The sequence below is a fragment of the Opisthocomus hoazin genome, chromosome 4 (assembly GCF_030867145.1).
Source record: "Opisthocomus hoazin isolate bOpiHoa1 chromosome 4, bOpiHoa1.hap1, whole genome shotgun sequence".
Lineage (NCBI taxonomy): Eukaryota > Metazoa > Chordata > Aves > Opisthocomiformes > Opisthocomidae > Opisthocomus > Opisthocomus hoazin.
The window spans coordinates 45,024,330-45,042,856 of NC_134417.1; the positions used below are offsets into that span (position 1 = coordinate 45,024,330).

The 18,527-nt window shown below is 41.2% G+C and overlaps 1 protein-coding gene across 7 annotated transcripts in view; it reads right to left on the reverse strand.

The window, feature by feature from the left end:
* The window catches only part of ZDHHC3 (zDHHC palmitoyltransferase 3), a 34,019-nt gene that overhangs the window by 9,561 nt on the left and 5,931 nt on the right, over window positions 1-18,527 (reverse strand). For all 7 annotated transcript variants that reach the window (XM_075418830.1, XM_075418829.1, XM_075418831.1 and 4 more), the window contains 5 exons: window positions 12,179-12,508; window positions 9,404-9,528; window positions 6,069-6,165; window positions 4,117-4,198; window positions 2,190-2,320 (listed from right to left, as the gene is read on the reverse strand). In XM_075418830.1, coding sequence (XP_075274945.1) covers window positions 2,190-2,320; window positions 4,117-4,198; window positions 6,069-6,165; window positions 9,404-9,528; window positions 12,179-12,484 — 741 coding nt within the window. In that variant the 5' untranslated portion in view covers window positions 12,485-12,508. The remainder of the gene's footprint in view (window positions 1-2,189; window positions 2,321-4,116; window positions 4,199-6,068; window positions 6,166-9,403; window positions 9,529-12,178; window positions 12,509-18,527) is intronic.

Below are 18,527 nucleotides of genomic sequence, written 5' to 3' on the forward strand. Positions count from 1 at the left end.
AATCACTGCTAAAACATGCGTGGGCTGACAGCAGGGAGAAAGGGTTAAACAAGGTACCGATTCGAGAGAAATCATTGGCATTGTTTAGTAAAGGTTAGCAGGAGAACAAAAATAAGCCATCAAGCAGTCAGCTGAAACATTCACTAGTCAATCATTAAAAAAAATAAAATATCTGTATCCTATCAAAAAAAAAAAAATCACAAAATTAATTTGGTCTTTCACGGAAGTTACGCCTGGCTGCCACAGAAGTAAAACGAATGAGTGCAGTCACTGGAGAGCATTACTCTTCCACGGCTACAGCAGCAGAAACATCACTCTGTTCTTTAACTTTGGATCTTTTGCAAGGTAAGGTTCACCTGACCTACATGTTTCTCCCGTGCTACAGATTAATGCGCTGTAACACACCTGTGTGTCTCAAATTACCAATTCTGGGAGCTCTGCAGAACACAGTGTGGGGCAACTGCAAAGAGTTGTGCTGATCCCTGGCAAATGTCACCTCTAGAGACAACAGCAAACTACCAGGGTTCCAGGGCCCTCAGGCAGAAAGGAACCATCCCCGTGGGACAGTTCACACAAGATGGAGAATGAGATCCCCCAGTGATTGGAAGAGTGAAGTGAGAAAGGACAAGACACAGTCCTGTCTCTAACATGTGAAGTCAAACACTGCAAGCCACCACACCAGGAATAATTTCACCTGGAAGTATCCCTCTGCTCCAAACAGACTGGTTGCCAGACACAGCTAGCTCACGGCTAGCAAAATCATCAGTGAGAAGTATCATGGACAGCATAAAAGTTTCCCCAGAGCAAACTCCTCACTGGAAGTATTAAACAACAAGACAAAAACGAAACCCCACAACCCAACAGGGGGAGCCCATATTTCATTTTTAGTTTTAGATTGTGGCATAAGTTCTTTCAATGTCTGCGAGTTCCCAGAATTTGAGGTAAAGGGAAAAATCAGGGGACTTGAGTGCCTGGCTGTAGGAAGCCGCCTCTAAAAATTCTTGCCAGGTTTCAAAGATTGAGGAATTCAGGTGATGATTTCAAAGACAGCATTGCCAATTTACGTGCTTATTGATAAACTCCCAGCTCGGCAGGATCTTGTTGTTCTGTACGACACTGTACTTCTTCCTGGGGCTCTCCCCAGCAGAAAGAACAGCTGAAGTCTTCCTCTGAACACAAAAGAGCCACAGTGTGAACATCAGCTTCTTGCAGAAGCCAAGCATAAAAGAAAAAAAAGTACCATGAAAAAGACTCGGGAGCATTGGGCGCTTACGGTCTATAATGGCAGTCACAGCTCTCCAACGGCCACAAAACCACCTATTCTAGCTTCGACTGGCCATGGGCAAACAAGTGAAGGGGAAAGAAAACTAAAGGAGGCAGAGGAAGAAATAAGAGTTGCCACTCCTTTAACACTATCGCTTCTCTTCAACCACTCCAGTTAATTCAGGTATCTGAGCATGCTTGGTGAAGGCCGGCAATATTCACAAGTGTGGGCACATCCCCAGGAGTCACGAGCTCCATCTTTACAGAAGTGGACATGCAGGGACACATGATGGACTGCAACACTGCTATGTGACCTCTGCTATGCCACCTCTGAACTGGGGATGACATGGTGGCCCAGCAGGCTTCCATGAGCATACTCCACTCCCTTTTCTTTTTCCTTCTGGCAAGAGTTTTGGAACTGTTTAGCAAGCAGCTAAAACTGGAAATAATCCAGACTAAAAGAAATATATGTGTGTGTGTGTGTGTGTGTATATATATGTATCTATATATATATCCCTCCCCCATCTACTTCGCTTTCCAGCACATAAAGCTGTAAATAGTGACACCAGGGGACACACAGCTGAATGTCAGACAATACCAATGTAAAAGCATTTCATTAAAGGAAAAAGGTTCCCAAACCCACAGGGACAAATACTCTCTGAGTAATCCCAGTTACCAACGCCTACCTTATCAGAGGTACTGTCAACACAGCATCCCAGCCAACACATAGGTGCACACTGCTTCTCACAGTAACCTCCAGAGAGCACAACCCAGCGCTGTGCCAGCTCAGTTTATTACACTGGATCTTTCCTCCAAGGGTACACATACATGAATTCCCCACGCAGTGAGGTAAAATCCTGCAGCCCTTCACTGTTTCTACAAACAGTGAGAGAGACAGGGTAAAGGAGAGAGTGTGAGACACCCACCGTTTCATCAGTGCAGATGGAGTGTACTTGGGTCCCAAACATAACCGAGGTGAAGATAAGAAATAGGAGAGCCTCGAAACACAACAGGATGAGAAGAATCACTGTCGTTGGCGGAGAGAAGGAACTGCATTCTATGAAGACAAAACAATGGAGTTGGAAGGGGAGAGACAGGTAATGCAGCAGCTGCAAAACACATGCTAAGCCACGAGTTTCCCATACTCAAACTGTCGAAATAAATTCTGTGATCACCATGCTCAAAAAAGGTGCACAGGGAAGCGCTGACATTCTTGAGGATATTCAACAATGAAATGATTGTTCCTGCAAGTTCAGAAAGAAAATAAAACCAAAAAACCCCTGGAACACTTCAAGAATGCAACTTTCCTTGCCACTTTGGTGTTTCCCCAGCACACTGGCTAGGACTCCTCTCTACTCCATTTCACCTGGAGCTTCTCTCTTCAACCTTAATCTTTACATATTTTCCACAGCGATAAAGTCCCATCGGAAATCTCAAGCTGATGGTCAGGACACAAGGATCATTAATTCTGTAGCACCATTATTTCTGCAGCACACCACTGTGTGCTTCCTTTCATGACTGCTCTCAGTCATCACCTAAAGAAATGCAGATTAAGCCAAATTTTTATTTTCCCTCATATTCTATGGTGCAAACTCAAGCAAGAGCTGAAAAGAAGATAACTGTAAAACAGGAGCAGAAGAAAGGAAGAGGAAGGAAAATGTTATAGGGCAAAAATCATAGTGCTGAGTGTTGTAAATATCAGAAAACCTACAGATTTTCCTGAAATCCAAGAATGAGTATCACCAAAACCCCCCTATTTTTCTCATGAGATGTTCAGCTTTAACAGATACTCCATAATCAGGGGCTAACACAATCAGCACAAATCCAAGGCATCTGGAACAACAGATCCATCTCTCATAACTGCTCAGTTCTGCCACCTAAACCTTGGACAAGTGGGAAAGTGCTTCCCCCACAGATACAAGCTCTGAGAAAGCGGGCAAAAGGAGACTCTGTTTTTTGATGTATCCTGCCCCTATGGCCCTGGTCACCGTAGTCAAATCCAGACATTCTCAGTGACAGCTAGGCAGCTGTTTTACAAAGTTTTGAACTGCAGAACAACCTTGTCAAATTCAGTTCGTATGTGTATATGTACCCATCTTCTGCAGTATTATAAACTAAAGCCGGCCATTATATTGCATGATACAATTGAAACTCCAAGAAAAATGAAGCTAATGCTCTTCCAAAAAAATCCACAAGCAGCACAAACATCTGAACACACATTCTTTGACAGCTTGCTGCTTGACTCAGCATTATCTAGAGGACTTCCTACACCCATTTCTGTTTTTAAAAACACATCTCAACGCTTTGTGAAAATTTACTCACTGGCTGCTCCAGAGTGAGGGCTGGGGTTTTTTTTTGTTTGTTTCAGGGTTTGGTGGGGTTTTTTTTGCGTGCAAAGGAATTGTTTGTTCTTGTGAGGGTGGATTTTTGGATCGGAGTTAGCATGTTTTCCTGGCAGTCTTGCAAGAATGATTCACATTACCCTTTTAAAAAAAGCGTACACATTCTTCTTATCTTGTATTGGCATTCAGGAAATCAGTGCTGCATTCATGTCAACAGTAGATTATTGTATACATACTATCTAGGTGCCTTTACATCTCAGCTTCTCCCTAGGCAGTATCAGGCTTAAGTTGAAACAGCACTTTTCAGGACAGAGATCCCAGGAGGTCAAAAAGAATTATGAAGTTCCAGGATTGATCATAAAAAACCCCAACACAGAGATAGCATAGCAGAGCCCTGATATCATTCTTCTAAACCCAGCATAAACGGGGTTGCCTTACAAGCAAACGACATTATAATGTCTTATTCATAGGCTAATCTCATATTTTAACAAGATATTTTGTTATTACTCACTTGTCCAGTCTTCTTCAAAGCAATACAAGAAGTGAAATCCCACCATGATTAGAGCATGCAGGGAAATCAGTGCTATATACATCTGAAAAATAAAGAATAAAGGATGCAATATAGGTATCAGGTAAGTTTAAAGACCAAAATGCTAAATCTTCCATACACTTTAAATAAAGCAAAGTGTTAAGACTTCAAAAAAACAAACCCAAACCACCCCAAAAACCACCAAGCCCTCTCACACACCACACCACCACTCCTGAAACAAGCACCCTGCGGCCGGCAAACGCCAAGACTACAGAGACTCATTTTGGCCTTACTACCAGCTCTGAGTGCCCAGGAGGGACACTGTTTAATTCAAAGCCAGCTGGACTAAACACCCAGGCTCCCGTGCCCCAGCGCAGCCTTCCACACCGCTTACAGTACTCTGCCAAGTACAGCGCGACTTTCAGAGAACAGCAAAGCTCTGACATCGAGGTATCATGTTGTCAAAGCTTACGTCCTTGCTCGTGAGAGCACTATAATTTCCCTGGGAAACAACAGCTAGTTTGTTTTAACTGCAAAAAGCACTTTATCTATCTTCCACTGTGAGTTTCAGAAAAATTATTTTTTTTTTTTTTTTAGTAAGTATTTTTCCCTCAGGCAGACACTGGCATGGAAAGTTTCTCTCCAGCTTTAATACACTGTACTCAATCCTTTTTGTTTCAAATTAGGTCTTAGCTTTGTAACAGAAAGCTTTACACTATATGCAATGCTACACATACACTACAATTTACCGAGACAGGGCTGAAAAGATGACTCTCCTGAACCTAATGACTTTGACAAAGGTTGGCGGAGATGGGAAGTGAGAGAGATTTTGTTACGAGAAACCCCTGTGGAAGCAGTGAAAGATGATAGGAAAGTATTTTGGTTTTCCTTGCAAGTTGAGCATGCTGCTGTTGTTTCACCTCCTCAGGTCTCAAAAAAAATAACCAAGAACAAAACCAGTAACCCTTGTTTCTCGCCACTACGTTAAGTGTTTAATACAGCCTGCTTAAAAGCAGATATCAGTTTTAACAGAAACCTTTTGATAGGATTAAAACACGTAGCTCACTCCTCATGGTGAAAAAACCCTTGCTCAAGGGAAAGAAACAGGATTTGTTTTGTTCTGTAATCCACATCTTAACAAATCACGCCACAGAACAATAAGCCTTTCCATTTAACTGAAAATCTCCCCCTTTTTACTTGGTAATATGAGAACATTCTTCCTCGAACCTACAGATGTCTCAAAAGATTTATTAATAAAACAGAGCATCACTGAAACTCTGCCGTGTAATGATCACACTACTCCCACGGGATATTTGCAGTTCGCTTTGATGAAACAGATATCAACCTGTCCATAAATATGTAGTATTCAAGTTTGCACTCCTGTTCTCTTACTCACGATGCCACGGATATAGTACAAAAAGTCACACACCTCCTTGGTTTTCAAGTACAAAAATAAACCACTTGCAAGTAAAAGGTGCACAATTCTTGCCAAAGGGGATGCAGACTTCCCACTCCTCGCTTAAAATGTGGCAACAGCTCTTATTATATGATCCCACACAAGTACTCATACAACTACAACATGTAGGAAGCCTACATATGGCCTGGGATCCTACCAGCCACAGTACGGTGCAAAAGGATGGCCCACGCCTCAAAGAGCTCAACACCACTTGCATTAAGAAATAGGCGCGGAACAACTGTCAACACAAACCTCACAAAACCCTGGCAAATATTTCCTATGATGCCTTTTTTCCCCCCACCGTTGTGTTGTGTGTGTTCCCTAATCAGTGAAACAATAGTCTGCAACAGTTCCCTGCAAAGTTCTCCTGAAACAGGAGGGAAGAGCCAGCCAGCCTTTGGAGCTGCTTCACAGACTACACACAGCATTTCAGTGCTGCCCACTGGGCAAACTCAAACACCACTTGCAAAATACTTACTGTAAACAGTACAAAGTACTTCTGGTTATTCTCTCCTACACAGTTATTGACCCACGGGCAGTGATGGTCCATTTTCCGAATACACCTCTTGCAAACACTGAAACAATACAGGTCTTTATTTATAGCACATTTCATTCCAGGAACACAAGATTTCACCGGGGCTTGGGGGGCACAGAAATTAAAGGAAAGAATCAGAGGTGAAATTTGAACCTAAATACATTTACTGGTCACCACATTTATATTTGTGGTTGGCTCACTTGACTATGTCTGTTCAAAATGAACCATACAATACCAAATCACCACTGTAAAAAAATCAATGCCACGTAAGACACCTTAGCATAATACTCACATTAGCGGTTCTGCCAAAATATGGTTCGAATAATACACTCAGTCAGACAGAAAAGAAGAAAAAAAAAATCTGTCACTTAGTTTAGTTTTAACCTATTTGGTCTGTGAAAATGCCCACAGATTAAAAACAAACAAAACCCAGAAAGACATGAAAAGCAGTAATGAATATTTTTCAGAGTTGCCAATAACAGACTAAGGTTTATTTACAAACATTAGGTGGTAGCAGGAACTTGCAAAAACAGAAAATTAAATAAAGCATTAAAAAAATATTCTTGACATCAAGGTAAGCCACATACCAGCATAAAACAGCTGTGGCAGTCGGTCAGGAACTCAGTACCACAATATACATTCAAGGTAACATTAGATGTTAAAGCACTTCACAAAACCAGACTAATAAAAAAATCAAAATTCAAATTCTTGCCAGCACGCACATTGTGGCTAGAAGTCAAATAATTAAAAGATTATTACTTTGTCTGAACATCATTCTCTTGCTTAGTCAGTAACCACTTCAACTCACATAATAAAGGAAGTCTTTTTCCCCTGTCGCTTTCTCATATGATAGGAGACGAAAGGCAGTCTCCTGATACCACATTGCACAAACAAGCACAGAAATCAAATATGAAAAAACACAAAACCCCAAACCAAACAAATAACAGACCCAGAAAGGAAACAGCCATTCCAGAACAATTCTGGCAACACTGAAACAGAAAGCATTGAGGGCTCTGCTAATTTCATTTTTCTTTTTAGAACAAAAAATAATTTGACCTTAATATAAACAATAAACTTCCACACCCAAATGCTTAAGGGAACCTCAAACAAAAACATAAACACGTTCTTACGAGCATGTATGAATAAATCATAGAGAATCTCTCCATCAGAACAGCCTTGCACTCACTCTATGTGGTGGTGGGGGGTAATCCCCAAGGATACATGTCGTGATGCCGTGCCTGAAAAACAAATGAGTTGCTATAGCCCTGATCCTAACAGAGAGGTTGGTCAGGCAGGCCCCAGCGTCTCAGCATGGGGCCAGGTCAAGGGCTGCTTCTCCCCAGGCAGGCTTGGTACCCTACCACTGGCTCGAATAAGCAGCTTGAAATTATTTTTGAGCTACATGGAGACTAAAATCAGCTGGCACAGTAAAAACAAATTATCTGCCAGAGACCATCATACTTCATACGACCAGTATTAATTACTGGTTAAATAAAACAAAAGGGGGAGGGGGAGGCGGGGCAGGCGGTGTAAAACAGGAGGATGGCTCCCTGTGGTCTAATTTACTGTGTTCACACGCATACATGCTTCCCTTGGGCTCCAAAACAGGTAAGTACCCAAGCAACCTCTTCAATCGCTCCTAGGTCCTAGTTCCCCAGAGGTACAACCTGCAGGAGCCAAGCCAAAGACGACCTTGGTGAAGGAGGCAGCTAAGGCTGAGAGGAGACGTTTTATTCCATGTACACGTAGCAAAAGCAGCTGGATGACAGGCAGAGCATGAAACTAGCTGGTGGAAAAGGAAATACAGAAACCAAGACTGAAAACTACAGGCAGCAGCGACTGCCCATGCTCAGACATTCTACCCCTGCTCAAACACCCAGCTTCCAAACGCTGGCAGAAGTAGTTCACTGGGCATGGGGGACTCACAAAATAGCGTATGAATCAAAAAGCACCCTGGTCCCTCAGGCATACAGCTAGCAGTATCTCCTGCTAACGTACATGCAGAACCTTGATGTGTGAAATCAAATAAATCTCCCTACTCCACAAAACAATGTTTGCCTGAAGATTCTCAAAAGCATCAGTGCTCAGTGTATCAGTTTCCAAATCCTAATGTCTAAAAAATTATCTTAAAGCACAGAAAAAATGACCATGGAGATGAGATTTTGTGTTTAGCCAAAGAGTTGTCTTCATTTCCCTATGCTGTGAGTCATCAGCAAGACAGCATTTTAGATGCAAAGTCTCATTCATAATTGAAGAAGTGTCAGAGGGGATTTTACAGTAGCATTAATAAGTGATAGGCATGATCACATTGCTCCAGCTAAATAACCAACTTCTAATTTTGATTAAAATAAAAAAAACAACAAAAAAAGAAAAACTTTTGCAAACCAAAGCTCTGAAAATAAATATGAAAACTGTAAACAGCAGAACATGTTTGTTCAGCTCACTACCGCTTATCCCCCGCCCCTCACCCCAAGACCCCTGCATGAACCAGCAGTAACCCTGCTACGAGCTCTCTCAGTATTTTGAGTAGTTAAGGAAGGGACACCAGTGCAATCTCATTAACTACTTCTTGGAAAGCAGGTTCGCTTGCTTTAAAAGCAGAAGAGAATTTTAGGAAGTAGTTACTTTTTTTGCTCGCTGCCTTTAGTACTAAAGAGCTCACTACCGGTTACTCTCTTCAGGGAAGCTTATCCTACCAGAAAAAGAAAGGACATGACAGATCAGGAGGTGTACTGAGCTGTCACAAAGCACAAAACAAAGTTACAGGACTCAATAAAAGTGCGGAAGTTGGAACTCTTAAAAAATACGTACAGTTACCTGAACTTTATCTTTAACTTAAATATAACTTCTAAATAGAATCTACAGTCAGACAAATGGATTTATGAATAAAAACAAAAATAGAAGGAACACTGACCTTGTGAGAGACATTATATTTTATGGATTTCTATGCATTCTGGTATATAACGTCTCTAAGTCATGCTTACATGAAAATTTATAGAACGTCAATTACAGGTCTGGTGTCAAGGCAGCATTCATTTGCAGTGCTTCCCACTTTGCAAGAAGTGACCCCAGCCTGCTACAGATGAGAACTTGTGAGAAAAGGCCTGAGATTTTCTCAGAGAAGCTTGAACGTGTGTGGTGCTATTGGCGACGGAATCTGGATGCCAGTCTCTCAATCTAACTACTCCAGTCTCAGACTCCAATAATAATTTAGATCAACTCACACTGGATAATCCTTGAGATTCTGATAAAAGAACAGTCCTCAGAAAAGACTTTACCTGCAGTGATGTGCTCTGTCAGGTTTGATGCTACAGCACTTTGGGCACTTGTAAACCACCTGTCCTGGCTTTAGCTGTAAACTCTCGATGAACTCCTTTGTGGCATTACCTTTGGGTACAGCACCCTGCAGACAAAAAACAAATCAGAAAAAAAAAACAACCCCAGACCAAAAGACTTAAAACTATGGGAGGAGAAGGAAGAGAAAGAAATAAAAACTTCCCTAGGATCAACAGCATTTCAGGAAGAAGATCAGCAAGAAGATTCAGAAAATAAGTTAAAATGAAGTCCTAATATACGGAACCACATATTTAAACATCATTTTGGCGGTTTGTTTTCTTTTAAACAGCAGTAAATCCTCACTTAAGCAATCAGTCTTTTGTAATCCTACAGTAACATTAAAATATTTAAGAATCCTCATCCCTCTCTTCACATTTATCAACAAATTTATCATGCCAGTGTTTCATATCACAAACTGGAAATTGCAGATATTTTGTTCCAGTAGAAGCAGCTACTTCTGAAGTATCATTGTGTACATTAAGAGTTGCTAGTAAATGCCTCATGTATTTATAGCTATGCTTCCACTGTGTATTTGTTATTTAAATTAGGGTTTAACATTCAAACAGTGAACGCTAAGAATCCTCCCACCTGAATAAGACTAGGCAAAACATACTTAGCTGTGCAATTTCCACTTTTAAATATGTGTCTTTAAGCAGTAACATATTGCTGCTGCAGGAGTTCAAGAGTTTCCAGCCTTTCAAGGGCTCCAGGGGGAAACAAGAAAAAAAAAGGTCATGAAATGTGCTGTATGAAATCAGTGCTGGTACACTGGCACAGACGCACCTCTGTGGATCTAAGGCTTTTATACTGAAATAAAAGCAGGGAATGTAACATTTTAACAGATATCTGATGGAATAGTCTCTTTAACACATCTATACAACCTCCCAACAGCAATAAACAATACACGTCAGTGAGAGACCTGCACATTAAACTGGTACTATAAGGCTTTCCTCAGTGGTCTTTGGGTTTTTCCACAGAAACCTCTCAACAGGCCTGACCAATTTAAAAATTACCAAGACCAATTTCCACAAAATGTTACACCTGATGTTCTCTCTCTTTAGTACAGGGCAAAGCTCAAAATCTTAGTAATGTTTTTGGCAAGAACCCACAGGAAGCAGCTCCTGAAAAGCACGACACACACTATCAGTTCTGAAAAGTTCAGGTATTCATTTATTTATAATAAGAATGTCTATTTGTTTGCCTCAGCAGTGCTTTCTGTTTCGTTCTGATACTAGACGTGCCTCTAGTTCTTCATACCCCAGAAGCTTCCTTCATCCCTGACTCCAGTGCCTGCCAAATGTTGCTGCATCCCCTCACTTTATCTTCCCTCCTGCATTTCATTTAGCTGATTTCCTCACAAAAAGCTCTACAAAGGATAATTAAAAAAAATAAAGTGTACTGGCTATCACCATTCACACACAAAAATCCCACTACCCATGAATTAAAGTATATTTTCCCAATTACTCTGCAGAGATTGTATCTGTGTCTCCAACACTGCTTGCCCAGTCTGCTTCAGAAAACAGCTTTTGTTTCAAAAGAGTTCCTGCTAACTCTGCAAAATAATTCCCGTGACCTGAAGGTCCCTAGGCATTAAAGCCACACAACATTCAATAACTAAACACAACAACGAGAACCCCCAGGACATCAACTATATAACAAATTGCTGCAACCCTATATTTCCGAGTTCACTGACCAGAAGCTTCAGAGCCTCAGCTGCTGCTTACAGTTCTGCCCAGAGGCAGTAGCGTGCATCAGTCTTTACCATAAACTGTGAAATTACCCCAAACCAAGCCATTTCTGCTGTGCTGTGGCTTCTGGGACAGCTGGAAACTAAGAAACAAAGACTACACCAAAGTTTTAATGGCACCTAACCAGGTTTCAGGTAGGAACGACATTCAGAAGGAACAGAGTATCAGAGGCACACCACCACTCCCAACAGCAACAAGAACACTTAGGAGGAAAGGGGCCAAGCAGAGCCTAAGCTTGTTTTTCCTTCCACTGACTAGCGGAGATGGGGTGTTGAACTGAATCTAATGCCCAGAGGTTAATAAGCAAAACAAACCATCACAGGCCACTTAGAATAAGCATCATGGTACTAAACGGTATCTTCGCACTAGTTGAAAGACAACAAAGCAGCAGACCAGATCTCTCATAAAACAATGTGCTACGGAGACATAGAAGAGGGTCTTACATCTCCGACGCTTCCCGCCTGCCTAAGAACTGTCAGCTCTTAGCATGCTTGCACAGCATTTATTTCAGCATGGTTTAGTACACTCAACTAAATCACTAGTGCGAGAGATGGCAAGATGGCTTTTCAAAACAACACACGCTCTGCTCCATTCTGCTGAAGCACTACTTGCCAAGGCAGACAACCGAAACCAGCTTTTCCAGCTTTCCTGTTTGTCAAGACACAACAAGCCACAAACACGAGATCTGCCACTGGGTACAAAACAGCATCAGAGATAAACACTCTCCTTCCCAGTGCAAAAAGTGGTGCTGCTCACACAATGGGAATCTAAAACTGGGTCCTTGACTTTGCATCTGACTTGAGTGGGATGAGAAATTAGCATACCACATCAGCAGCCTCACTCAGCAGGCAGACACACAAAAGTTGTTTAAACCTGCCACTCACTCGGCAACTGAGTTACCCAACATCTAGCAGACAAGAAAAACACCGCCTGGTTCTTTCCGAGACATACAGAGAGAGATATACTTACTGGATCTGTCAGCATAGCACGAAAATGTGAAGCCAAAGCGAGGAAAGCCAAGGTGTTGAACAGTGTGCCATTGATGACACTATAAACATAATCTCTCGATGGAACTAGCATGACAAGAAGGACTACAAAGTCGGCATAGAACACCAGCATCCAGGTAACGACAGCACATGCAATACCACAGCCATCTCGAATAAACCACATTGTTCCCAGGGAAGCGCGGCTAGGAGGTGGAACACACTTTTCTGGCTGGAGGTATTCAGGTTTCCTTTCAATATCTCTGAAGCGGTGGACTGGAGTAATCATCATAGGCTGTTATGTCCATACTTGCACCTGAAAGAGAGTCAGAAACAGAGTTCACTGCTTTGCAAGACATGTAGACCTCTGCTCGCGAAACGGCATGCGGATTGTGTGGGAAATTCCAAACTGCAGAAAGTGAGTTGAAACGGCAAAAAAAGGTAAATAAACCAAACGTGAAATAATGGATTTGAAAACCAGACTCTTGCATTTATCAGAACACTTCCTACTCATAAGACTCTCTGAGTGCTTTCAAGACTTGCTTAATGACACATTAAATCCACTGGTGTGCCACCTCCACCCCCTCAGAGGAAAGGCAACAAGGATTTTAACGAAGAGAAAGTGATCAGGCAGGTGCCAACAAGAGCTGCCACAGCAGGAACTGAAGCAAGAACTGGACACCTGTCACGCAAGCAAAAAAGCAAACACCTGGCACAGCTGGCAGTGTCCCTTTCGCTACCTCAGACCTGGGGAGGGGAAGGGTCTCTCCCACAGACACCAGGAAGCTTAGCAAGCGGAAGAAGTTTCCTTTCTCCTTATCCACTGACTCACAGCTTTAGGGTAAAAGTGCAAAACTAAACCACTGCAAAGTTACATTGGCAGGAACTGCTGAAGAAGCAACCCAGGCAAAGGTCTCGACAGGAATTCCTCGTCTTGCCCAGAGGATGCTCTTCCTGAACAACAGCTGTCTCCCACCTCCTCCTTTGGCCTTACGTCCCTTCTAAGTCTTCTGCTTTGCCACGCTTCTCCTACCACCTTTGCTCCATCCCTCAAAGGCTTTTGTTTTACCTCCCCTTTAGCACTTATAGCTAACTCCACTCCACTGTAATAAGGGCACTAACATGGCGTTTGCTGCCACTGCCCTGTCCTCTCTGTCTCTGCAGCACCTTGTCTACCCAGAAGGTGAGGTCCATCTCGGAGCCAGAAACTGTACTACTCCAGGTACGCACAGCGCTTACCGTAGTTTCAGTGCGACTCCCACCAAATGCAGGCATTTGAGAAAACAAAAAAGGTGCTCATAAGACTTTGGCAGGGGATCAGTCAACCTGCACTGTGAACCACTCCATGTTAGAGCACACCTGGAACGCTACACTTGGAAAGCGGCTCTTTATACACACAGCAACTTCTTCCAGAGACACTTCTTAACAGCGTATTTGCACAATGCTCTAAACACTCAAAACCAATACAATTTCTACACAAAGTCCCACCTTCTACAAAAATGGGTACAATAATTTTGCTACCAAATACACTGAATTGTATGTGCCTAAACAGAAGGGTTCAGCCTCCTATTTCAACATGTAAGGATCATCTATTTCTCTGCAGAAAAAAAAAGAGTGTATTTTTCTATTTTAATTCAGAGAAAGGGAGACAATGTTCACCATTATTTATGCTTTCTGCCAAAAATCTTCATACTGAAGGTATTTTTAATTGTTCAAAAGAGATACTGTTGCCTATACAAAACGGATAAATTTGACAGGAAACATAGTGAGAGGATCGCAAAAGTACCAAGGACCTTAAACTTCTCTTAGCACTTTTCTGGCTAACTACTGCCAAGTACAAGGAGAAAGCTCTTGTGCATAACACTGACCTAAAGTGAGATGCTACTGCCTCTACCTAGACAGGGAAGGAGACGATAGTTTGCTTTCTAGTTGTTATTTCAAGGGGACCAAATTCATAACAGGACAATCCGTCTATGACAGCCAAAGATTAAGGTTATTAATGAGCAGGATGATTAATTAAACCCAAGCACAGAAGCGATGCGCTTGTGCATGTTAGTGCGAGTGACACGGAAGAGAGGTGACTGGAACTGCTGCTGCCACAGTGAGAGGCAAAAGCCAGGAGTGCAGAGTTTCTAGGGGCACAGAAATGGATGAATCAGACCACTTACAGTATTTGTTTTCTAATGTAACTGGTATAAATAAACTAGGAGAATTATTTTCTTATATTTCTGCTTTTAGCATTTAGTATGCTGCCAAGTGAGAGAGTTTAAGACGTTTTATGAATCTGAAGAAAGCTACATGGATTAACGGTAAAGCATATCAGTCCTATTTATACATACATAACACAGAACAGAAAAATCAAGTTAAAATGCACACATGTGGATCTCATTTGCTTTGGCAAGAAAAAAAACCAAAGAAACCTCTCCTCCTCATTCACAAAATTCACATACCACATTGTAATTACTTTGTATTTTAACCACAGTTGTAATTTATCCCCATGACTCCTGATACTTAGGAAGACAAGCTATGTAATTTTCAGACACAGTGATTACCCAAACAATCTGGTGGTCCAAGTTCAGACATATCTATAGCTACTAGCAAATCCATACCTTTTCCCGAGATTTTCACAATTTCTGTAAGCATGCTTATATATACATACATTCACACAAACTTAACAAGCATTTTAAAGACTCGATCCCTCCCCGAAGGAAACAGGTTAACCTTCATTGCATTATTTAATAATCTTATTAAAATTTTTATGCTGGTTTGCCAGCTCAAAACAAGCTGACATAATTGAGGTGTCATGCCTGACAATGTCTAGTTCACAGTAACATCATACTGCACTAAAAAATAAGAAAGAAAACAGTAATTTAGGTGCTTGATTTTCAAACAGAAGACTTGACACTTCAGGTGCGGGAACCAGCTGGGATAGTCCTGAACGCAGACTTGCAGGATTTTTTTGCCTAGACTCTAAGCCTTCCCCTTCCCCCCCCGGGGTTTTGTTTCCCAAAGCAAAGGAATGAAACGGTCACAGGAGATGCAAGCTCCTATTTAACAGAGGAATTAATTCGACGAGTCACCTTAGGGCCAGTATTAGTAGAGACTAACTGAAAGCTAGACAAATACACAGTGATGCAAACTGGTGGTTTAGTTCCGAACAGCACAAGGCAGCAGTCAAATAAAAACTCATCTCTCTTGCAAGTGCAGGAAGTGGTGTCACTCCAATAAGAGTCCTACAGCGCGCTCTCAGAAATATTAATGAACTAAATTGAAAATAACACAAAACAAAAAAAAAAAACAAACCAAAAAACCAAAACTGCAACTGTCTAAGGAAAAACTGGAAGGAGCCTTGAGGCACCTCAGTCTGAAAGTCTGGGGACTCATTTCTGCAGTGCAATAAGGAAGCAGTTAAGAGGACACAGCACAGGCCTCCAGTTCTGACTTCTGGCTGGAGGACCTGTCATTTAATGCATGTTGTTATTTAATGCTTGCTTTAGAAGCATCATCAGGCAACAAAATGAAAAATCAGTAATCAGTACATAAACACCATCACTTGAGAAATACATACGTGTTCTAGTGTACATTATCTTAAGAGGCAAGCTATAGGAGCTTAAGAGTCTCAGCTTCTCCTCTACATTACCCAGTTAATTTGGTTTTTTTAATTCCTTGTTCTTAACACAAACATCTGTTTTTGTTTCTGTTTTCAAACTTGGTATTTTCATATAAACAATACAAAAAAAATACTGTAGGGGGGAGGAAGCAGTAACTGGTCTGCCGTTCAATCATGCTGCATATGAACTTAATTTATAATATACAGATGGAATATGTCAGTCCCCCCTGCTCTGGAGCAAACAATATGTAAACAATGTAGGCAAAGGGTTTAAGGATTTAGTCATGGTGTCAGGCTACAAGAGAGGCCACTAGGTAAGTGTGAGATAAAATGACAACACACACATCAATTTAGCTTAACGACATATCAGAGCAGAGGCCTTTTCTTCGTTTTTACCTAGACGGCACTTGGCATTACAGGAACAACAAAAAAAACATGTAATATACACATTAGAAATGTAAATAAAACAAATTAAAATCCACTTCCTGCTGTAACAAACACTTCAAATACAATATAAATTAAGGAACTGTCTTTTGACCCGCCATAAGCCATGTCAAAAATCTATTATTTAATGGCCTGTGACCACCAAGGAGAGTGTTCAGAAAGAACTAACGAATGATGTGGGCCTTCACCCAGCGTGTATCTGAAAGCTACCTGAGGTTCTGATATTATGAAACTCACACCAAGCTTAATGCCATCATCATTGTCACCCTGCTGATTTTCATGTAATTACTCATGCTAGTGAAGTCAAGCACACAGGCGCGACTTGAAAAACCACAGGATTACGATGTATATTGCAACCATTTCCTCTATTAGAAACCCATTACCATTAAACTTTGGGCAGAGGTTACATTTTGTCATATGATCTAATTGAATTTCAAGTTCTGCCAATTACATGAAAACTACTCTGGGGAAAAAAAAAAAAGAATGAGATGAGGGCAGATCATGGTCATTTTTTGAGGTTTTCACTTTGGGTTTTTATACACTTTAAAGAGACACTTTGGAACAGCTTTTATCACACACACAGAGCTCAATATATGAAAATATTTTGAGAGCCGACAAACAACACAAAAGTTAACTTTATCTCATCATCAGAACGAAGCAGACATACATACTCAGTCGTGTTCTACTCACGACAGCTAAACCAGGCGATCTAGAGCCACAGGACAGGACGTCCCTTTAAATAAAACCAACAAACTCCAGATAGATAGAAACTGCAAGAGAGGTCATTTTGAAGTTTATTTCATTTTTCTGTACATAGAACCGCCAATTAAGAAACTGCGTATTTCATTTTCCTTTGCAACAGAAATGAGAGAAAGTGTGTTTTCCAGTTAACAGGATATTTACCTATGGTTCTCCTGCCACACTTTCATATAGCCCAAATCTAACAACAAGCCTGTCAAAACTTGCCAGAGTAAGTTCTAACAGGGATAATGAGGAAATATCAGTATTCATTTATTTTTTCCTAACAGCTCCTGCAAGGCCTAAAAAGCTTTATCTGATCAGCAGGAGTGGAACAAAATGGCTCAGCTATGCTGAGGATTTTTGGCAGTCTCCTGCAGATTCATCCAGGTATCCATCAGCACGGCAGCTTCCAGCCCCTGGTTTCCAAAACCCTGGAGGGTCAACGGGACATTTCTAACAGGTCCGTGAAAGGCAGCTAAAAAAAGCCAGCTATTATTAGCAGGCTTAAATTTGCTATGGAGAGCTGTACTTCCATTGGAATACTTTCAGGACTCTGCACATGGTTAAAAACAAAACAAAAACAAACAAACAATAAAAGCAAACAAACCAAACCCATTCCAAAATCCCAAACAGGTCAAAAAATTGCTCTTCTCAGGTTAAAATGGCAAAAGCAAGAGTGAAGGATAAGGCAGAGAGGTTAACACTGTGCTGACGGGACACCCGATGACAAAGATCAAAATGCCACGGGTCAAAGCCCGTACTGCTAGCCCTACTCCAGCCACCCCAGCAGCAGGTAACAGGATTATGCCTAGCGCAGGTAATTTTTCATTTTTTTTCTGGAAATTCAGGCCACATTAAGGAGCACGGTTTCAGCCTAAGTACTGCATTACTTAGTATTACCAGCTACGTGTTTGCTTTTAGCAAGAGGCTCACAAACATCTTAGATTCCCCTGAAACATTTGGCTGCCGAAGTCATGTAATTTCAACAGTTTCCGTTCCCATACTGAAGAAAAATGGCATAAAGAAATCTGAATGTGAATTATATTAAATCCATTAAAAATAATCTTAAAAAATTACAAGGCGTAAAACAAATATGTGTTTTCTGAGGCTAAATGCACAGGCTTAGATTACCTGCCTTGGAAAAGGGGACAGAGAGCACACAAAACCAGATGGTAACCCAGTTATAACATTTTTCTATACACAAAGGGAATAAGGGGCTATACTACAATGCTGCTTTACAGTCACAGTTTAGAAAACTGTTTACATCATTAACTATTTTGATGAATCATAATTACTATTTCAATTTATTATTTTTAAATTTTTATTTATTATTTTGAAGAGGCCATGCATGAATAAGACCTTAGTAAAAATGGATCACTCTAATATCACACTTTTGTTCTTTTTATTAGAAGCACCTTATTCGAGGGGTTTATTTAATTGAAGTCATGCATTTCTGAAGAATACATTTGAACAGGAGTACGAATACACAGAGGAAACTTCTCCCTAAGGAGAGCAGGGGGAACTGGAAATTACCTCAAAG